This window comes from Rhinatrema bivittatum, chromosome 18 (genome assembly GCF_901001135.1).
Source record: "Rhinatrema bivittatum chromosome 18, aRhiBiv1.1, whole genome shotgun sequence".
In the NCBI taxonomy this organism is placed as follows: domain Eukaryota; kingdom Metazoa; phylum Chordata; class Amphibia; order Gymnophiona; family Rhinatrematidae; genus Rhinatrema; species Rhinatrema bivittatum.
In genome coordinates, this window is record NC_042632.1 from 49,507,766 (window position 1) to 49,526,095 (window position 18,330).

The 18,330-nt window shown below is 41.4% G+C and overlaps 1 protein-coding gene across 4 annotated transcripts in view; it reads right to left on the reverse strand.

Annotated features, from left to right (window-relative positions):
- Positions 1-18,330, reverse strand: part of LOC115079746 (rap guanine nucleotide exchange factor 6-like) — a 401,516-nt gene that overhangs the window by 259,479 nt on the left and 123,707 nt on the right. For 3 of the 4 annotated variants that reach the window (XM_029583570.1, XM_029583572.1, XM_029583571.1), the window contains 2 exons: positions 10,029-10,198; positions 5,938-7,354 (listed from right to left, as the gene is read on the reverse strand). The exons of the other annotated variant lie outside the window; for it this stretch is intronic. In XM_029583570.1, the coding sequence (XP_029439430.1) occupies positions 5,938-7,354; positions 10,029-10,198 (1,587 nt within the window). The remainder of the gene's footprint in view (positions 1-5,937; positions 7,355-10,028; positions 10,199-18,330) is intronic. 4 annotated transcript variants of the gene reach the window in all.

Below are 18,330 nucleotides of genomic sequence, written 5' to 3' on the forward strand. Positions count from 1 at the left end.
CAGGAATGACTTCCTTATCATTTCTGGTGGATTGACTCCCAGGCATCTTTTACCCCATTTTGCTACCCAATCGGTGTCTGGTTTCATCAGGTTCCCTCCTTTCGTTAACTTTGCTTGACCAGACCACATCCATTATTGCCACAAATGCCGCAACTGGTTCTTGAAAGGCTTGTTGAGACAGACATCTAATGACTGGAGCATTGATGTCAGATGTTCTGGAATCACTGCTAAAGTGATCACTATTTTCTTTGCACAGTCCTTCACATCCTCTATTATATGTGCGCGGAATACATCTCACACCAATAGTGATGGTTATTTGCTTATTCCCACGCCTAGTCGTCTACCTCATACATCACACAGCCACCATTTCGTTCCCTCCTCATCCATCCAGCCTTTAGGATGAACCCGAACAGTTAAGCCTGCTGGAATTTTTAGGTTCTTCGGCATTCTTTTCCTCTTGAATATTACCACTGGATGCAGTTTTGTGCCATCTACCAGGCAAGACAGGACCACTGTGAAATGGATCTTTTCATGACAAGTTGGTTTTACAAGTATGATCTTCTCACCTTCGCCAACTACAGTGCAATTGTCAGGCTTATCAAATGTCATTGATGTTTCATCCATATTACCAATGTTATTCAAAATGAAATGATTCTTTTAATCTCTGTCGAATAATGAATTTGTGGAATGAACAGATCTTGTCATCTGTAAAATCTTTGTGCAATGAAGGTACAATCTATATCGGTTCTTGAATCACGAACACCAACCGGTTGAAGCTGTGAATTCTTTCAGACCTTCATTTTATGAACTTTTTCATCTTTTGCCATTTGAAGGGCATGAATTCTAATGCTTGAGCAAGTCACAATGTAGTCATTCTGTCTAAATTCCATTACCTAGTCAATTCAAATCCTTTTCCAGTCCTTCCAAAGGCGCAATTTTGAAACGTAAGGCTTTCTTTGACTTTGGCATTTCTAGTAGCTTTTCTTCATTTTTCTCCAATCTCTAATGAGTTTTGTTTTTTTTTTTTTACTAATATGAAATTCTCTTGCAGCTACACAATTATTGGTCTCCTTTGCATGTTCTACAAACCTTTAGTTTCAGCGATGCAGTGTAGAATGCTCTTTCTTCTCAGTGCTCATTTTCATGAGGGTAAAAGGTCATTATGCTAATGACTGCCCTTCCCTGTTTTAATTGTTCCTTCCCTCCCTCCCCTATATGGCTGCCCTCCCCTGTTTTAATCATTCCTTCCCTCCCTCCTCCCCCACGGCTGCACTCCCTGTTTTAATCGTTCCTTCCCTCCCTCTTCTCCCCATGGCTGCACTCCCTGTTTTAATCGTTCCTTCCCTCCCTCTTCTCCCCATGGCTGCACTCCCTGTTTTAATCGTTCCTTCCCTCCCTCTTCTCCCCATGGCTGCACTCCCTGTTTTAATCGTTCCTTCCCTCCCTCTTCTCCCCATGGCTGCACTCCCTGTTTTAATCATTCCCTTCCTCCCCCTTGTTAAAATGTTGTGAAAAATAGCCCCAACCCATCAAAGCTCCCCACCCTCCTGACCCCCCCCAACTTACCCAAAGTCCCTGGTGGACCAGCAGGGGGGGGTTGGTGGGATGGGAGTGATCTCCCGCTCCCGGGCTGCCAGAAATCCAAATGGTGCCGACGGCCCTTTGCCCTTACTATATGACAGGGGCTACCGGTGCCATTGGCCAGCCTCATAACATGGTAAGGGCAAAGGGCCGCCGGCACCATTTTGATTACTGGCAGCAGTCAGCCTGGGAGCAGAAGATCACTCACAGGTCCCCCACTGGACCACCAGCGGCTTTGGGTGAGTTGGGAGGGTGGGGGCTACCGGTGCAATTGGTATAGTAAGCGTATATAAGTCGAGCCAGCATTTTGTGCCAATTCTTTGGCATAAATTTCTCTACTTATTCACAAGTATATATGGTAAGTACTCCTGGGGGTATGATTATGGTTGTAGGTACTTTTTGATCAGGAAGGGACAACAGGTCTCCCCGCTCTGACCCCTCTCTTTCACAGGAAAGGAGAAGGTCTTTTCTAGAGGATCTCTCCTTCATTAAATGTGTAAAAAGAGAATGGCAAATGCCATTCCATTTGATTTGCAGAAGGAGAAAGAGTCCAGGGCCAAAATGCTCGACATCCTGCAGTTTGTGGATCTTCCCAAGGATATTGTAGCAGTGCCTGTCCATGAGATCCATTAGGAAAGCATATGAGAATGTGGAAGAATTCCCCTTTCCAGTGAATAAGAAGTTGGACACAATATATTGCATCCATAAGGCTCATGGATTCAAGAAGCAGCAACTGCCTCATTAGTCAGGTTGTGGTTGAATCCATTCTCAAAAAGATAAAAAAGTCTAGAACCCACTCCTTGGTAGCTATTTAAAGGCTTCTGCAAAAATTCATCATCCAAATTCTCTAAGTGCATCTTACCCAACATTTGAGAAAACCAAAGTTTAACAGGGGGTGGGGATCTGTCTGAATCCAGCATTTCAATATACTAGCTCTAGCTATTAATAAAGCAATTTGAGTAAATTGTAGAGTGCCTTTAGAGAGGCCTTTTGCCTAATCTAAGGCTGCAGCACCAATTTTCCCGTTCTTGACATTACATACCAATGGAACCCAATATTTCTTGGTCTTCACTCAATACATGTCATCGGAGCTCCTTGATGCCATACAATCCATTTACGTCGCTGTCACAACCTCCCCCTGTCTCCCTCTCCCTCCCTTATCCCCCTTCCCCTAGAAAAGCTCACTTCTAGTTATTTATTACTGTAATTAAATTTCGGTTACCCTTAACATTACGTCTTTGATATTTACTCTCCTCGATACCATTGTCACCCTCATAACGATGATATTTATTCTCCTAGTTATTGGTTAAACATGCTACTTGTTTATTTTACCAGTTAATATGTTTTATTGTAAAGCGCATTGCTGAATTAATGTTTTCTGTAAACCGAGGTGATGTGCCACACGTGCCGCGGTATATAAAAAATCTTTAAATAAATAAAATAAATAACATGCCAGAACCAAAGTGGAACCCTTCACTTTCTTCAGGTGGGAGGAACTAGACAATGACCTAGCTCCTATGGGTGCTCAGTGCTGAGGGGAATCTAAGCTCTCCCGCCAGCACTGAGATCTCCTGATATTTATTTATTTAAGGCTTTTATATACCGGAGTTCATGCACTTGTGCATACCACTTCGGTTTACACAGAACAAGGAACAGAAAATTACATCAAACAGATTGAACAATTAAACAAATATACAATTACATCCAACAATTGGGTATAAATAACATGGCTAACTTAGTAGGAACTTAGAGTTTGAGGTAAAGGAGAGAAATAGTACCAAGTGGTAACAGAACAATGTTAATGGCTAAATAATAAATATAAATAGTAAATACAAATTCTTATAATAAATACAGGTGTTTACAGATTACAGTCTTCATGAAAAGTTTACATCTACAGAATAAGGTTAAGTAAATAAGAACTGGCGGTTATTTCTATAGGAGTGAAGACTTCAAAAACTGAGGTTACATCTGGATTAAGAGGTATTGGAGTAGCATGCTCAAATATTTAATGATTTGGAATTGTGAGACCAAGGATAAAATTAGGAGTTGTTTGATATGATTATAAAAGCGAGAATGATTCAAGTTCTGGGATGTGGTTCTGAGCTAGACCTTTAAGTGTAGGCTTTTGTAAAGAGCCAGGTCTTGAGTTTCTTTTTGAATGTTCGAGTACACGTTTCGAGGCGAATGTCCGTGGGGAGGGCATTCCAATGAAGGGGGCTGGCAGTCGAGAATGCACGTTTCTTGAGTGAGGACTTGGCTGAAGGTACGTGTAAGGTGCCTAAGTATCTGTTTCTGATTGGTCTTGAAGACTCGTGTAGGCGAAGTGGAAGGCTTAGATCTAGCGACGTTTGTGAATGGATGTTCTTGTGTGTTATAGTTAGCACTTTGAAGATGATTCTGGATCTGATGGGGAGCCAGTGTAAGTGTTTTAGTATGGGTGTTATGTGTTCACTTCTGCTGGTGTTAGTAAGAATCCTTGCGGCGGAGTTCTGCAACATTTGTAGAGGTTTTGTGGTTATGGTTGGAAGGTCTATAAGCAGAGAGTTGCAGTAATCGATCTTGGAAAATAGTATTGTTTGGAGGACTGTTCTGAAGTCCTGAAAATGCAGGAGAGGTTTCAGCTTTTTCAGAATATGTAGTTTATAATAGCATTCTTTCGTTGTGTTCTTGACAAATTCTTTGAGGTTCAGCCTTTTGTCTAAGGTGACCCCCAGGTCTCTTACTTGAGTGGAATTGATCATTGGTGGTGAGGTTAGGTTGTTGGTAGGCTGAAGGTTCTCATCTGGAGTGATAAGCAAAAGTTCTGTTTTTGACGTATTAAGTACTAGGTTAAGGCTAGATAGAAGTGAGTTTATGGACTGTAGATAATTGTTCCAGAAGTTGATGGTGCAACTTACATCTCCATAGAGATATTCCTGGGAATATCTCTATGGAGATGTAAAGCATCAGCAGCTATCTGTGCAGCTCCTGAGTCCTTTGATGCCGATACCCCCTTTGCCAATGGGCGAGATTTAACTCTCCTGAAGAGCTTTTCTATTAGCTCTGCTGGGAATAATGTCTTTAGGGGATCATCTTTCTGAACGTGGAACATCCTGAGATATCATGGCTCTAACTCACACATCCACAACAGACCTGATACATTCACACCAGAGGCATTTATTGAAGCCACTGGCTTTCTTCACTTTCTGGGACATTGGCTGAAAAGCAAGCAAGGTGAAATCAAACGACTCAATTTAACAAAACGTCTTACCAATGCCACCCAGTCAACAACAAAAAAATAAAAGATAAAACCTACCTAATGAAACTAATAGAGATGCTCTGAGAAAACTATGAGGCCCTGAACAAGAAAGTTTCTCATAAACGAGCCGATACAGTAAAGTCCACGGGAGAGCGGGCAAATGCCCGCTCGCCTGTGCGCTCGATTCTGTATTTAAATGAGGCCCGGCGGTAAAAACAAGCAAAAGGAGGCGCTAGGGACACTAGCGCGTCCCTAGCGCCTCCTTTTGGTCCGGAGCGGCAGCTGTCAGCGGGTTTGACAGCCAACGCTCAATTTTGCCAGCGTCGGTTCTCGAGCCCGCTGACAACCACGGGCTCGGAAACCGGACGCCGACAAAATTGAGCGTCTGGTTTTCGACCCAACAGCCGTGGGCCGACTCAAATTTTTTTTACCCTTCGGGACCTCAGACTTAATATCGCCATTCTGTGCACTTTCCTGTGCCCGAAGAAATTAGCACCTACCTTTGGGTAGGCGCTAATTTCTGAAAGCAAAATGTGCGGCTTGGCTGCACATTTTGTTTTCGGAATCGCGCGTGAATACCTAATAGGGCCATCAACTTGCATTTGCATGTTGCGGGCGCTATTAGGTTCGGGTGATTGGACATGCTTTTTCGGCCCCTTACTAAGGGGTAACGCTAGCGCGTCAAACACACTGTACTGCATCGGCCCGAAAGAGTGTTAGAGAGAGAAATCCCACAACCATTGGGCTCCACAGAAAAATGAAGACTGAGGTGGCCTTGCACAATGCTCAAATCAAGCATGTAAAAAGGTTCTAGAAACTTTTGAGTCAATTTTCTGCACCAGGCCCCATTAGATGATGTCACCCATATGTGAGGACTTATCATCCTGACTGTCATTTGAGAGCAATACAAACACAAATTAACCAACTTTAGGTTACATAGGACAGAGAATCTTCGGAGAAACAGTCTTCATGCTATGTATATATTCTTTATAATTTTTTACCTACTGTACTTTGAGAAACCATTAACTAAAATTCTAGGAACTATTAAATGTTTATTTTGTCAACTTTAATTGCTGCCACGTATTTAAGTAAAGACCAGCAGCTGAAAAATGTCTTACCCTGGAAAAGGTATTTCGTCTTCTTCTGTCCAGTCGCCATGTTCTCCCTCATAGCAGGTGCTGTCTGGTCTAGGCAGATCATGACCAGTATCTTCACTTTCGCTGTCACCAAGGGCACTGTCCGAGCTTTCATTTCTCGGAATGTCCCATTCAGTTCCAGTGGCAATTTTTTTTTCCAAGTTCTCTTTATCCCCATGGGGGACAGGAATAGAGATTTCATCTCTTTGGTCCAGCTCAGCATAGCAATTTTTGCATAAACCTTGAGGAACAGAGTCCATAAATTTACAAAATTCACCGAGCAATTTACTGGTCTTTATTCTATTACAAAAGTCTAAACTTCCATTGGGATCTGAAATGTCTTCATGGGTTTCTATTGAAATATCATCAATAGTCCTAGTTTCAACTGAACCATCCTCAGTAAAATATTCATCAAATAAACTAATGCACTCAAGGCTTAAGCAATCCTGAAGTTTGCTGGCTATTCTGGGGATTATTTCTTTTTTCCCACAGATTTTGATTTGGTCCTCAACAGGTGGTTTTGTTTCACAAGCCTGCTCAACAGTCACATCTTTCTCCACCACTGGCTTCATATGATGTTTAGTGATTTGTTCTACAACTGCCTGACTTCTGGCTTCCGTATCAGAGTCAGGTGACATGGAATCACCAATCAGGAAAGTTACCTTTGCCTGAGGCTGGTCTGCTGCATAGGGTGCTGCGGTAGACAACAGCTTATCTGGAGGCTTCTTTTCCACGGCTATGCCACTCGATCTCGGCACTTTACCAGCCAGGTTACCACAATCTAGCGAATCCTCATCATTTCTATCTTCTGCTGTTAGTTCTAAACCCGATTCCACCAAAATACATTTGTCCAATGAAGCTGATCCTGTGGGAAGTACTGTTTCTAGCTTGGTGTCCAAACACGGTCCTGATTTATCTCTGCATGGTTTCATACCAATAGTATCTTCTTGGCAGGCAATAGAAGATGGGAGACATTCTGCCGAAGATGATTCAGTCAGCTCTTTTGCTGTGCTTTGGATTTCATTGCTTTCTGGTCTGGAACTCTCTTCTATATTTTGCCTGGCATTAAGAGGGCAATTACAGCACCTACAGTTACCGTTGGGAATTCTCGTTTCTTCTGGTTCTCTGGACAATAAGCAACTGTTGTTCTTGTGCATTGTGATAAGTACATACTCAGAATCCTCTACTTCCCCTTTCTTCAGCGTAGTAGTAACAACTGTCCCAGGCATAACAATAGCTTCATCCTCTCCATTCTCCAACAGATGGGTTTCCTGTAGTTCAGAGCACCTGATGAAATAGGTGAGAAAATAAAGTATCCTTTGGACAAGATCTTGCCTTCTGCCAATCACCACTGTTCTTGATAACCTAACTGGAGATCCTATTGCTCCATACAAGTCTCCTGCAATACAGAAAATAAAATATGTAAGTTTAGTATGTTTTAAATATGACAGCTAATGTAATTACTCTGCTGGAGTGAGCCTTTATACCCTGACAGAATCCAAAGGAATTTCTGAAATCATCATTAATCATATTGCTTAGCACCCTCATATAGAAATTCCATGCTAATAAAGGCATTAACTATTTACTCCTCCAATGCAGAGAGATGTAGTGACTTAACTCACTTTTTTAGTGCTGGAAATTTTGTTCCTGGTCAGAGGTGAAGCAAACTTTCCAGCACTAATGATAGTCTACAGACAGAACCAGGAGTGCCAGGACCTGTAGCCAAGATTTATGTACAGAAAAATATGCTTTGCATAAACAAGACGAGTTTTCTGCACATAAAATATGATTTATGTGCACAAAAACTGTATTCTGCACTGAAAATATTTGTGTGCGCATACATATTTTATGCACACAAAACAAGCACAAATCATGTCTTGTGTGCAAAAAAGATTTTTGTGTGTTCAAACATGATTTTTTTTTTTTTTTTTTTAAATCTGTGCACTGTAGAGACTCTCCTGAGTTAAAAATGTTCACTCAGTTATTGCAAAAGGCTAAGCACCCATTTTAACTTGGGTTTGTGCATACTTTGCTCAAGTCAACACACTTCAATTTCTGATGCATTAGCATACCATTAGCTTATTGCATCAGGAGATATAAATTTTTTAGTTAAGGGAGTTAAACAAAACAAAACAAAAAAAAAAACAAAAAACTGTGCCTTGAATTTCGGTGCACAGTTTAAACGCTTCCCTTCTACATTGGGTCTGTAATGGCCTCAGACATCAACTGGTAAATGTAAACCATGAAAGACAGCAGGTGGCAGCACTGTCTACTCCATAACCTTCTAACTTGTTACACCCATCATTACATAACACACTGAAGCACTGTATATCGTTTCTATCTTTATATAAGATACTAATAAGTTTTATATATTGCTAGTAAGTCCTTTAGCAGTGCAGTCTGGGCTTCCTTCTGAACTGGAACTGGCCTCTGCTGGACCTTGGCACCATGAGCCTACATTCAAAACTATCTGGGGAGGGAGGCTGAGGGGGAGCTTCACCAGTTACTTCACCAACAATCCTCAGCCAGGGGCTACAATCCACTGAATTCTGTTAATGGGGGCTCTAAATCTGATCTGTAGCCTGTTCTCATGCAATCCGTATTTTTTAAAACTAGGTTTTGCATGCACATAAAAAGGGCATTCCCGGATGGGGCCCAACAGTTATGTATGCAAGTTGCTAATTTAAAATAGATTTATATGTATACATTTGCCAACTTATTTAATTTTACACCTGCTAATTATCTTGCATAAGTGATATCAAACGTGTGTATTTGTATTAATTTTATATAGAAAAATGTGTATAAATTAAAACATGGGAAGTCAATATTCAGAGTCATTTAGACTGATAACTCGCAAGTTATCTGTCCAAATAGCTGGTTTTGAATTCTTCCCTTGCTTATCCGGCTAAGATTTAGCCATATAAGAAAGGGGCGTGTTGAGGGTATTCAGGGGTGGGGTGAGTTAGCCAAATAGCTTATCTGGCTAACTCCAAATATCAGAGTTATTCAGCTAATTCTAAGTGTGCCTGAGAACAGGTCTATAGCTATTTGGGAAAGTGTTCCCAGATAACTTTAGATTTAACTGGCTATATACAAAAGAATATAGCTGGTTGTGCCACGCCGCAGGGTTAAAAATCCCCCCACATAAGACTGTGTGCCTACTGCCATATTATAAGCCACCTCCCCCTGAGCTCAGGCCCTTCCTTAACCTTCCGGTTCTTCTAGCTAAAAGGTCTTCAGCCCAGATCACTGTAGCAGCCATGAATGAGGCTTCTGCGGCTGCTACGGGAAATACACTGGAAGTGTTTGACAGCCGACGCTCAATTTTTCTGGCATCAGGAAGAGGGCCCTAGAAGCAACTTTTTTTTTTTTAAAGAAATTGCCTGACCTGGGAGCAGGTGGGCAGAGACAGAGGAGGTTTGGGGGAACGGGGATGCAGCCTCGGTCCTGCAGGGCTGTGATCATTTGGAGCTCAGGGGGAGGGGCAAGGGGGTTTGTAATAGGACACTAGGCTCACGATCTTGGGTTTTGTTGTATTTTACTTTTTGTTTTTTAAATCCTGCAACTTGGCACTTAACTGGCTGTACTCTTTTAGCTGGATAGTTTAAAATCTAACCAGTGATATTCAAAAATAGTGAGTTAGGTTTAAAATTATCTGATTACGGTTAGCTGGATAACTTTATTTGGGGATAAAAAGCAGGCTGAATATCCCTGACAACTTATCTGGATAAGTTATCTGTTTTCTGTTTCTTTGAATATTGGCCTCTCAATGTCTAACAGATTAAAATACTTAATATTTATTAAGACTCACAATTAACTCTTTTAAAAAAGAGCTTTTAAAACTTTCTTAAAATGTATCCAAAACTTCTGCTTCTTCCATGAAGGGATACAGGGCACAACTAGCAAATGATTCACCTTGGTACTATCAATATTTTCGGGAATGCACAACCAGTTAACTAAGGAGGTTAGACCTGCCATCAAGTTATGAATATATCTGGATGCACATTGAACACACCAAGCAAAACTATAAAGAGATGTTTGAGAATACATATACAGATGTTTACTAGGCCTACCTAATTGTGCCCATAATGGGTTGTACGGATGAGTCTTGGCCAACATGTGCACACTTTGTGAAGAATGCTTTTCCAGGAAAATTTTTATGGGTGGCTGACCATTGGGCATGACCGTGGGGACCCAGGCAAGATGGTTGGTCAGAATCGCAGTGAGAAGGGCTGGTAAAAATCTGCAAATAAAAAAAAAAAAGCTTTAGAACACTGGCAAAACTCAAATCTTTCCACAGAGTAAAACATTGCAATGGTTCAGAGGAGAACCAAGTTTTCTGGGCTACCTAGAAGTTTTCTGGGCTACCTAGTGTGCTCCGGCGGAGCGCACTGTTAGCCCGCGTTTGGCTGCACGTTTTTGACGCGCTATTTTTACCCCTTATACAGTAAGGGGTAATAGCGTGTCGAAAATGCGCGGCCAAACACCCCCCCCCCCCCCCCCCGAAACTAATAGCGCCCACAACCTGCAAATGCATGTTGTGGGTGCTATTAGTTATTCCCGCGCGATACAGAAAGTAAAATGTGCAGCCAAGCCGCTCATTTTAATTTCTGCCGGCACCGGGAAGGTGTAAAGGAAAGCAGAAAAAACTGCTTTTCTGTACACCCTCCAACTTAATATCATAGCGATATTAAGTCGGAGGCCCCAAAATTTAAAAAAAAATCAAAAATTAAAAAAAAAAAATAATTTTAAATCTGCCTGCGGGTCGGAAGACGAACACTCAATGTTGCCGGCGTCCGTTTTCCGAACCATTGGCTTTCAGCGAGTTTGAGAACTGATGCCGGTAAAATTGAGCATCTGCTGTCAAAGCCGCTGACAGCCGCCGCTTCTGTCAAAAAGGCGCTAGGGACGCGCTAGTGTCCCTAGCGCCTCCTTTTACCATGGGCCCTCATTTACATACTGGATCGCACGCCCAGGAGAGTGGCCTGGGCGCGTGTTGGGAGAGCAGGCGCTTACCTCGGAGTGCCGGCTCTCCCGCAAATTTTATTGTATTGGCCTGATAGTAAGAAATCTATATTAGCTTAATTTTCTGTTTCTCTTTATTACTTATCCCCGCTAGTATTCTCCTATTCAAAAACAAACTGCTTTCTTGATAACATCCACCTTAGCCCTTGGCCAAGATCAGGATCCTGGGGTTGGCCAAACTTAAGAAGAAATACAAGTATGGATTATTACAAAGAATAGAAAAGTGAAAAAAAACAAAAAACTGAACAGCAACTAACCTGTTTATGATATCCCTATGTTAACAATCTTTTGAACCTTTTTGTTATCCTCCTTAACCTTATAACCTTTGTATTTTTGTAAACCGTTATGATGGGGAAACCGAATGACAGTATATAAAACTCGATAAATAAAAATAAATAAATAATATTGAAAGTAAATTACTACACTGTCAAACTGGAACATAGCTAACATTATTGTTCACTTTCATGGCTTTGAAACACAAACAATATCATTAAGTATATACCAATTTATTCTGTTTTGGGGTACTGGAGTTTGGTGGTGAAATTTTGTTATGAATGTGGTAAGGTCAGAAATACATATTTTTAAAAGCATGAAAGATCTTTACAATTCAAACCTCAACTGTAATTGGATAATATTAAATAAGCAATCTGTTAAAGGCTTTGGATAAAAGTGCTATATAAATACACATTATAATATACATTCTTAAAAGGTTCCTGAGTCCATAATATCAGACTATCACACTGGAGCTCAGATAGTTTTGTAACCTGATACTATCAGGTTTTAGGACATTTTAAGGAGGACATGAAAATCAAGTTGTGAGAGTACCATTCTCTCTGAAGTACTCTTCCTAGTACACCACATATTTTTCCAAAGAGGGGATTTCAAGATTTGAAGCTACAACCCTCTAGAGTCAAACCCTAGACTGTACCATTGAGCCAAAGCAACAGTTCCCCTAACTCAGAGTCCGATGCAATAAGACAAGCTGTAAAACAGGCGCTTGTATCGAGCGCCCATTTTCCTAATGCGTGCACAGCCACCTCTCCTGGGCGCTGAATGCTATATTAAAATGAGCTGCCGCTTTAAAAAAGATGCAGTAGGGAAAAATGCATCAGGTGCCCAGGAGACATGGCTGTGCACTCATAATTGCAACAGCACTCAATATGAGCATCCATTTTATCCCGCATTGAAGACTGCATCAGTAGATCCAGTGATTGTAGTGATCCTTTCGGGGCTGGAGCCTTTTAGAGATAGTGACACGAGCACTGCTTTTTTTCCCCGTATTCTTTTAACTATTTCGCCTTTCTTTCCTATGATACTACCAACTTCCTTTCCATGCATCAGCAGGTGTAGTGCGACAGCGTTGTTTGGCCAGTTATCCTCCGGGTCATTTTCCTCATTACTTATCCTGAATGCAGAGGAGTTCAAGAAAACCTGAGATACTATCACTCATGGAATGACGCCACCAGCTCCAGGGCTGGAGTTAAGTTTGAGGCGTTAAATTTGCATTGGGCGCCGGGGAATTTTCTGCATCGGGGGTAACAGCTAATAACCTCATCTACAGGAGTTTATATGTGATGCGTGCTATCAACTAAGCAGTTGTTTGGGCGAGCGTTTTGGACATGCTAATCCTATTACAATCAAGTGCTAGTCTAGGATGTCCAAAATGTGTGTCCAACAGCTAGCTAACCCGTGCCCTAGACTGGGCACACTTTATTGCATCGGCCTGTGAGGTAGCAGCAGAACCCCAATCAATAACTGCCTTATTGTTTATTCCCTTCCACTTGCTTATAATGCCAACCCCAGGATCCTGATCTTGGCCAAGGGCTAAGGTGGATGTTATCAAGAAAGCAGTTTGTTTTTGAATAGGAGAATACTAGCGGGGATAAGTAATAAAGAGAAACAGAAAATTAAGCTAATATAGATTTCTTACTATCAGGCCAATACAGTAAAATTTGCGGGAGAGCCGGCACTCCGAGGTAAGCGCCTGCTCTCCCAACACGCGCCCAGGCCACTCTCCTGGGCGTGCGATCCAGTATGTAAATGAGGGCCCATGGTAAAAGGAGGCACATGGGACACTAGCGCGTCCCTAGCGCCTTTTTGACAGAAGCGGCGGCTGTCAGCGGCTTTGACAGCAGATGCTCAATTTTACCGGCATCAGTTCTCAAACTCGCTGAAAGCCAATGGTTCGGAAAACGGACGCCGGCAAGATTTAAAAATTTATTTTTTTTTAAATTTTTGATTTTTTTTAAATTTTGGGGCCTCCGACTTAATATCGCTATGATATTAAGTTGGAGGGTGTACAGAAAAGCAGTTTTTTCTGCTTTCCTTTACACCTTCCCGGTGCCGGCAGAAATTAAAATGAGCGGCTTGGCTGCACATTTTACTTTCTGTATCGCGCGGGAATAACTAATAGCACCCACAACATGCATTTGCAGGTTGTGGGCGCTATTAGTTTCGGGGGGGGGGGGGGGGTTTGGCCGCGCATTTTCGACACGCTATCACCCCTTACTGTATAAGGGGCAAAAATAGCGCGTCAAAAACGTGCAGCCAAACGCGGGCTAACAGTGCACTCCGCCGGAGCACACTGTACTGTATCAGCCTGTATGTTAGCCAGAACGCCTCTCTCTGGAGTTTAGCTGCAAAGTCCTTCTGATTCACGTCAGTCTCATAAGCTCAGATCTTTAATTCCTGAGTTAGAAAATTAGGCCAAATAGCCAATCTTGTGGCTCAGCAGCAGAGCTGCACATTGCCATATGAAGGACCTGGGTTTGAGTCCTGTGACATATCTCCACGGGTCAAGTAGAGCTGAGGATGCTGTGGAGGTAGCTTTCACAGCCTCTGTGTACAGCAGGGCTGGGGAGGGGGGGGGGGGGAAATGGAGAGAATCCCAGTCACTATGCGACAGCAACCACCTAGTGGCCAGATTTATGACCTATTACTGCAGGATTCCAAAGGGAATTCTGGTGCATGGCACAAGCCAAAGACTGCTGGTGCAATGACTAGGCTAGATGAGTGGGGAGTGGATATAAAATACAGGAAAAAGATTACCAGGTAGTTTCAAATGAAAGATCATGGTGCTGTAGCCCAACCAAAAACTGGCTCCTATTGAGCTGGAAGCCTGAAAGAGCAGGAGGAAATTAAGCCAGGGTGCTGCACAGCGTGGAACCCTCATAAATGGTTTGAATTTGAATTTTATCCTCTAGTAGGTATCACACAATGTGGGTCAGCTTTCTGTGTATATTGTAAATATATTTGCTTACTTGCTCTACAAACAAGCTTAAAAATTCATTTCATAAACATTATGTTGCAAGTTATTATACTTACTGGCTACTATAAAAGTGAAAAAGAAGGGGCCTGATGTAATAAGGCGTCAGCTGCAGAGCGCACATTTTTTCCCAGCAGCTATGTTCATAGTTTTTGCGTGCAAACTGTACTCACAATGCAGCAAGGAGTTTTGCACACAAAAAACGTGTGAATAAAAGTGTGCATACTGTTTAGTGCCCTCGCAAATAAATCTCATGCTAATGAAGGCATTATTACCCCCAATGCAGAAAGGTGCCCTGGCTTAACTCAGATTTTTTTTTAGTACTGGAAATTTAACTCCTGCTCAGAGGTGGAGTAAAGTTTCCAGTGCTAATATTCGTCTATGAGAGGCAGCTGGAGTTCCAGTGCTGAGACTTGAGGTTGGGATTTTATGCGCAGAAAACCTTCTCTGTGTACACAAACCATTGTTTCTGCATGCTAGGCCTTTTCTTTGGGCACGTTTTTTCTTTTTTATTTTTAAACTCCTAATGCTTTGGGTTTTTATAAAAATTAGCTTGTACATAGACTGTGCACTGAATTTCAGCACACAGTTTTAGCGCTAACTACCCCTAACTAATCAAGCTAGATATTTCACTTGGATGCAGCTCCATCACTGCTCTCTACATTAAAGGTGGGGGTGGAAGGGAAATAGAACCAAGAGCTAAGAGAAACAGATAAGTATGAGAGAAAAAAATGTGTGAAGCTTGCTGGGCAGACTGGATGGGCCATTTGGTCTTCTTCTGCCATCATATCTATGTTTCTATGTATTGGACATGTTATCCAAAATGATGGAATATCTGTCAGAAATTTTGAGAATAAGGATAATTAAGGTTCATCAACAGGGCACAGTGTTTCCAAATTGAGCTACCAATAAGGCGCGAGCTAAATAAATCCAAACTGGTTTGTTTTGTGCATACCACGACAGGATTGACTCTCACTCTTAAGCTAGAGTATGTTGCCTATGATCTCAATCTCTAATTTACTGCTAGTGCTCTTTTTAATACTGACATTGTGCCAGAGAGTTTCCTTTTGGAGCTTGCAATGTAATATATACAGGCAATATATCAAGGTGAGCTTGAAAGTTCTTTTTAATTAGGCTGGTGATGACTCACATAATTAGGATTATTAAAGTATCTTTCTGTCATTTTTCTGTCTATCCGAAATTTAAAAAAAAAAAAAAAAAAAAAAAAAATCAGACATGTCTGGCTAAGTGACACTGCTGAATATCTGGCAACAGTCAGCGGGTGCCACTTAGCCAGATAACTCAGGGATGGGGAATGGGCAAATCGGGGAGGAGAACTAGCCGTCTAACTCTGGTTGGGCCACAGCTCTGTCTTAAAGTTATCCAGATAAACTTCCAACAGTGCTGCTATGCTGCTGAATATCCCAGCTAAATTAGCCAACTAAGTTTATCTGGGTAACTTGCTGAATATGGACCCCAATATTTACATCGCTGCATTTTCATTAACATAGGAGAAGAACATCTCTCTACAGAAAACCCAGCACCATTTCTAATTTTTATATCTTGTATGAAAGTATCGCTTTGATTCTTAGATGGAAGAAAAACATATCAAGTAAAATAAATGAGTAAATATAAATACATTAAACAAAATGATTAGAGCTTTAAATAAGATTTTTTAACCTACAAACCTTAAAGAAAATATGGCAGTAGGATATAACAAAAAAAAATTGTTTTCTTTTAAAAGTTAGGACATTATTCAGATTTTGAAAATCATGAGAATACTTCTTAATATGCAGGATTTCGAAAATCCTCTCGCCTGCTCACCCCTGCCTGGGGTGAGTGAATTTTCTGGACTAGCAGACAGCAGAGCAAGTGGAGGAGGAAGCAGGAACAGCATTTGCACCTCATCCAGAGCAAAGAAAAGCAGCAGCAGAATTATCCTGGGCCCCGATTCAGGCCCAGGAGATGCGGCAGAGTTAGAAACAGGAGGCAGCATCCCTGTAGTGGGAAGGAGAGCAAGGTGGGAAGAGAGCCTTTGGCCTCCCATCCAGCCTTGAAAGAAGCCAGCTGGGTGGAAAGGAAGGAAAGAGGATTGTGAGAGGGTGTCTGGAGGAGGAGAGAGAGAGAGGACTGCACCTGCTGGGCTAGGAGGCATTTTTCTGCTTCTGCACTTGGTAGGAGTAGAAAGTGTCCCCCATCCAGGCCTGGAAGGAGTGTGAAATGGCTGAAGGGAAGTGAGGAAAGAGCTGGGGGGAGAATGAGAAGGCTGCAGTGAGCGGGGTACTGGAGGACAGAGATTGCTCCTCAGTGAAGTTTGGAGGGGCGACAGAGAGAGTGTTTCATGAGGGGGGTGACAGTAAGCACTGCACCAGGGTAGAGTGGGAAGATGTTCACTCATCAGGGAAGAAATGATCCACCATGTACTGCTGCCAATTCCCCTGCCCCAACACATATTATTGGGGAGGACGAGAGAGGAGTATGTGATAAGAGTATTTTGTCCATAGTGAGTATGCCCTAGAGAAAGTTTGGCATCCCTGCGAATATGGATCCACAACATATTTACTTCCAAGTATGGAAATGTAATATCATTAAAAATAATATTTACAGTATGACATTCTTCACTCCTTATTCACCATGTGTTCCTGATTTCTCATTTAATCAATGCTGACTGAAATTCTGTGTGTAATAAAGTGACACGGGACATTTGTGAAATGTTTTACTAGGGATTTAGCATGGAACTAGGATTTATAGACTTTTTTTTTTTAAAGTATTTAAGCAGCATTTGAGATTTTAAGTGTTTTGGGATATTCTTGTGAGGGGTGCAATAATGAGGGGTTTTTGGTTTGGTTTTTTTTTTAATTGTAAGAAAACAAAATAGTTGAATATAGGTTTCAAAAAATGCAAAAGAAAAATTAATTTTAATATTCTCTGAAAACATGATTGATTGAAATAACTCTTACACTGTGGTGTCCCTTAATATACAATATCACTCTTTTAGGTGCTGATTTGTCATTTTCTGTCCGTCATTCCTCGGCATACTCAAAACATATGATGAGATATTAAGCAATGTTACATGTGATTGCTTGCATTTGTAATCTCAGAGGCTGCAGGAATTTTGTAAACTGTGGATTCACTTCCCTCTCCCATCAGTAGTAAATATGCCTCTTATGACCCCTTCTAGGTTGTAAAAATCATCAGTAGATCTGATCACCTGACAGTGTAGCAGTACCACTAGGCTCATGACAGATGAAAACAACTAAGAGGACAATTTTCAAAGGATTTCACCCAAGTAACTAAATGGTTATCCAGGTAATGCGGTGGGCTGAAAATTACAAAAGGGAATGGATCGGGGGTGAAGCCAGCTGTCCATGCATCTTGAATTCTCTGTGCACGGCCAGCCCCAAAGGAATACTTCATAGGGAGTTTTTCCTTTGAAAGTATGCTTCTAGGCCTCATCCAGAGATTCACAATTGCCCCATAAAAGATTGAAAAACATTTACCATACCTCAAACATTCTGCAAATACAATAAAACTCCAAACTATTCATCGCAGGAAAACTGCCATCAATCCATACTACTGCTGCATTGTGACAAGCAACAGCAAAATAAGCTATACATATGAGATTATAACTTCACTGCAAACCAATTCAAAACAAAAGGATACATTTTCTGTGAAAAAGATATTTTCCAAGTAAAAAGCAAACAAAAAAATATATCATTATCTTCAATATTCTCCTTGCTGTTACTACAAAGTATTCTTTGCCATTTGTATGCTTGTTCTAGTGCTAAAGTCCATATGATTTACGGTTTGATTAATATTTATGGCTATCAGCAAGATAAGCAACACTATAAGCTTAAAAAAAGCAGCTGTCGTTTGCTCGCCAAAAAAAAAAATAATATATACCAAAGGTGGAGAAGCAAACAAGTCAGAAAATTCCTACCTTGTCACCTAACCCGGAACTAAAGTTTCAAGTTAACACTAGGAAAGCAGCTGTCACTGTGAAAATGTGCAGTATTTATTTTTAAAGCAAGAGTGTAAAAACGGTTATAACTCTTATTTTATCTGGAAACTTGCATTGTAAAGCA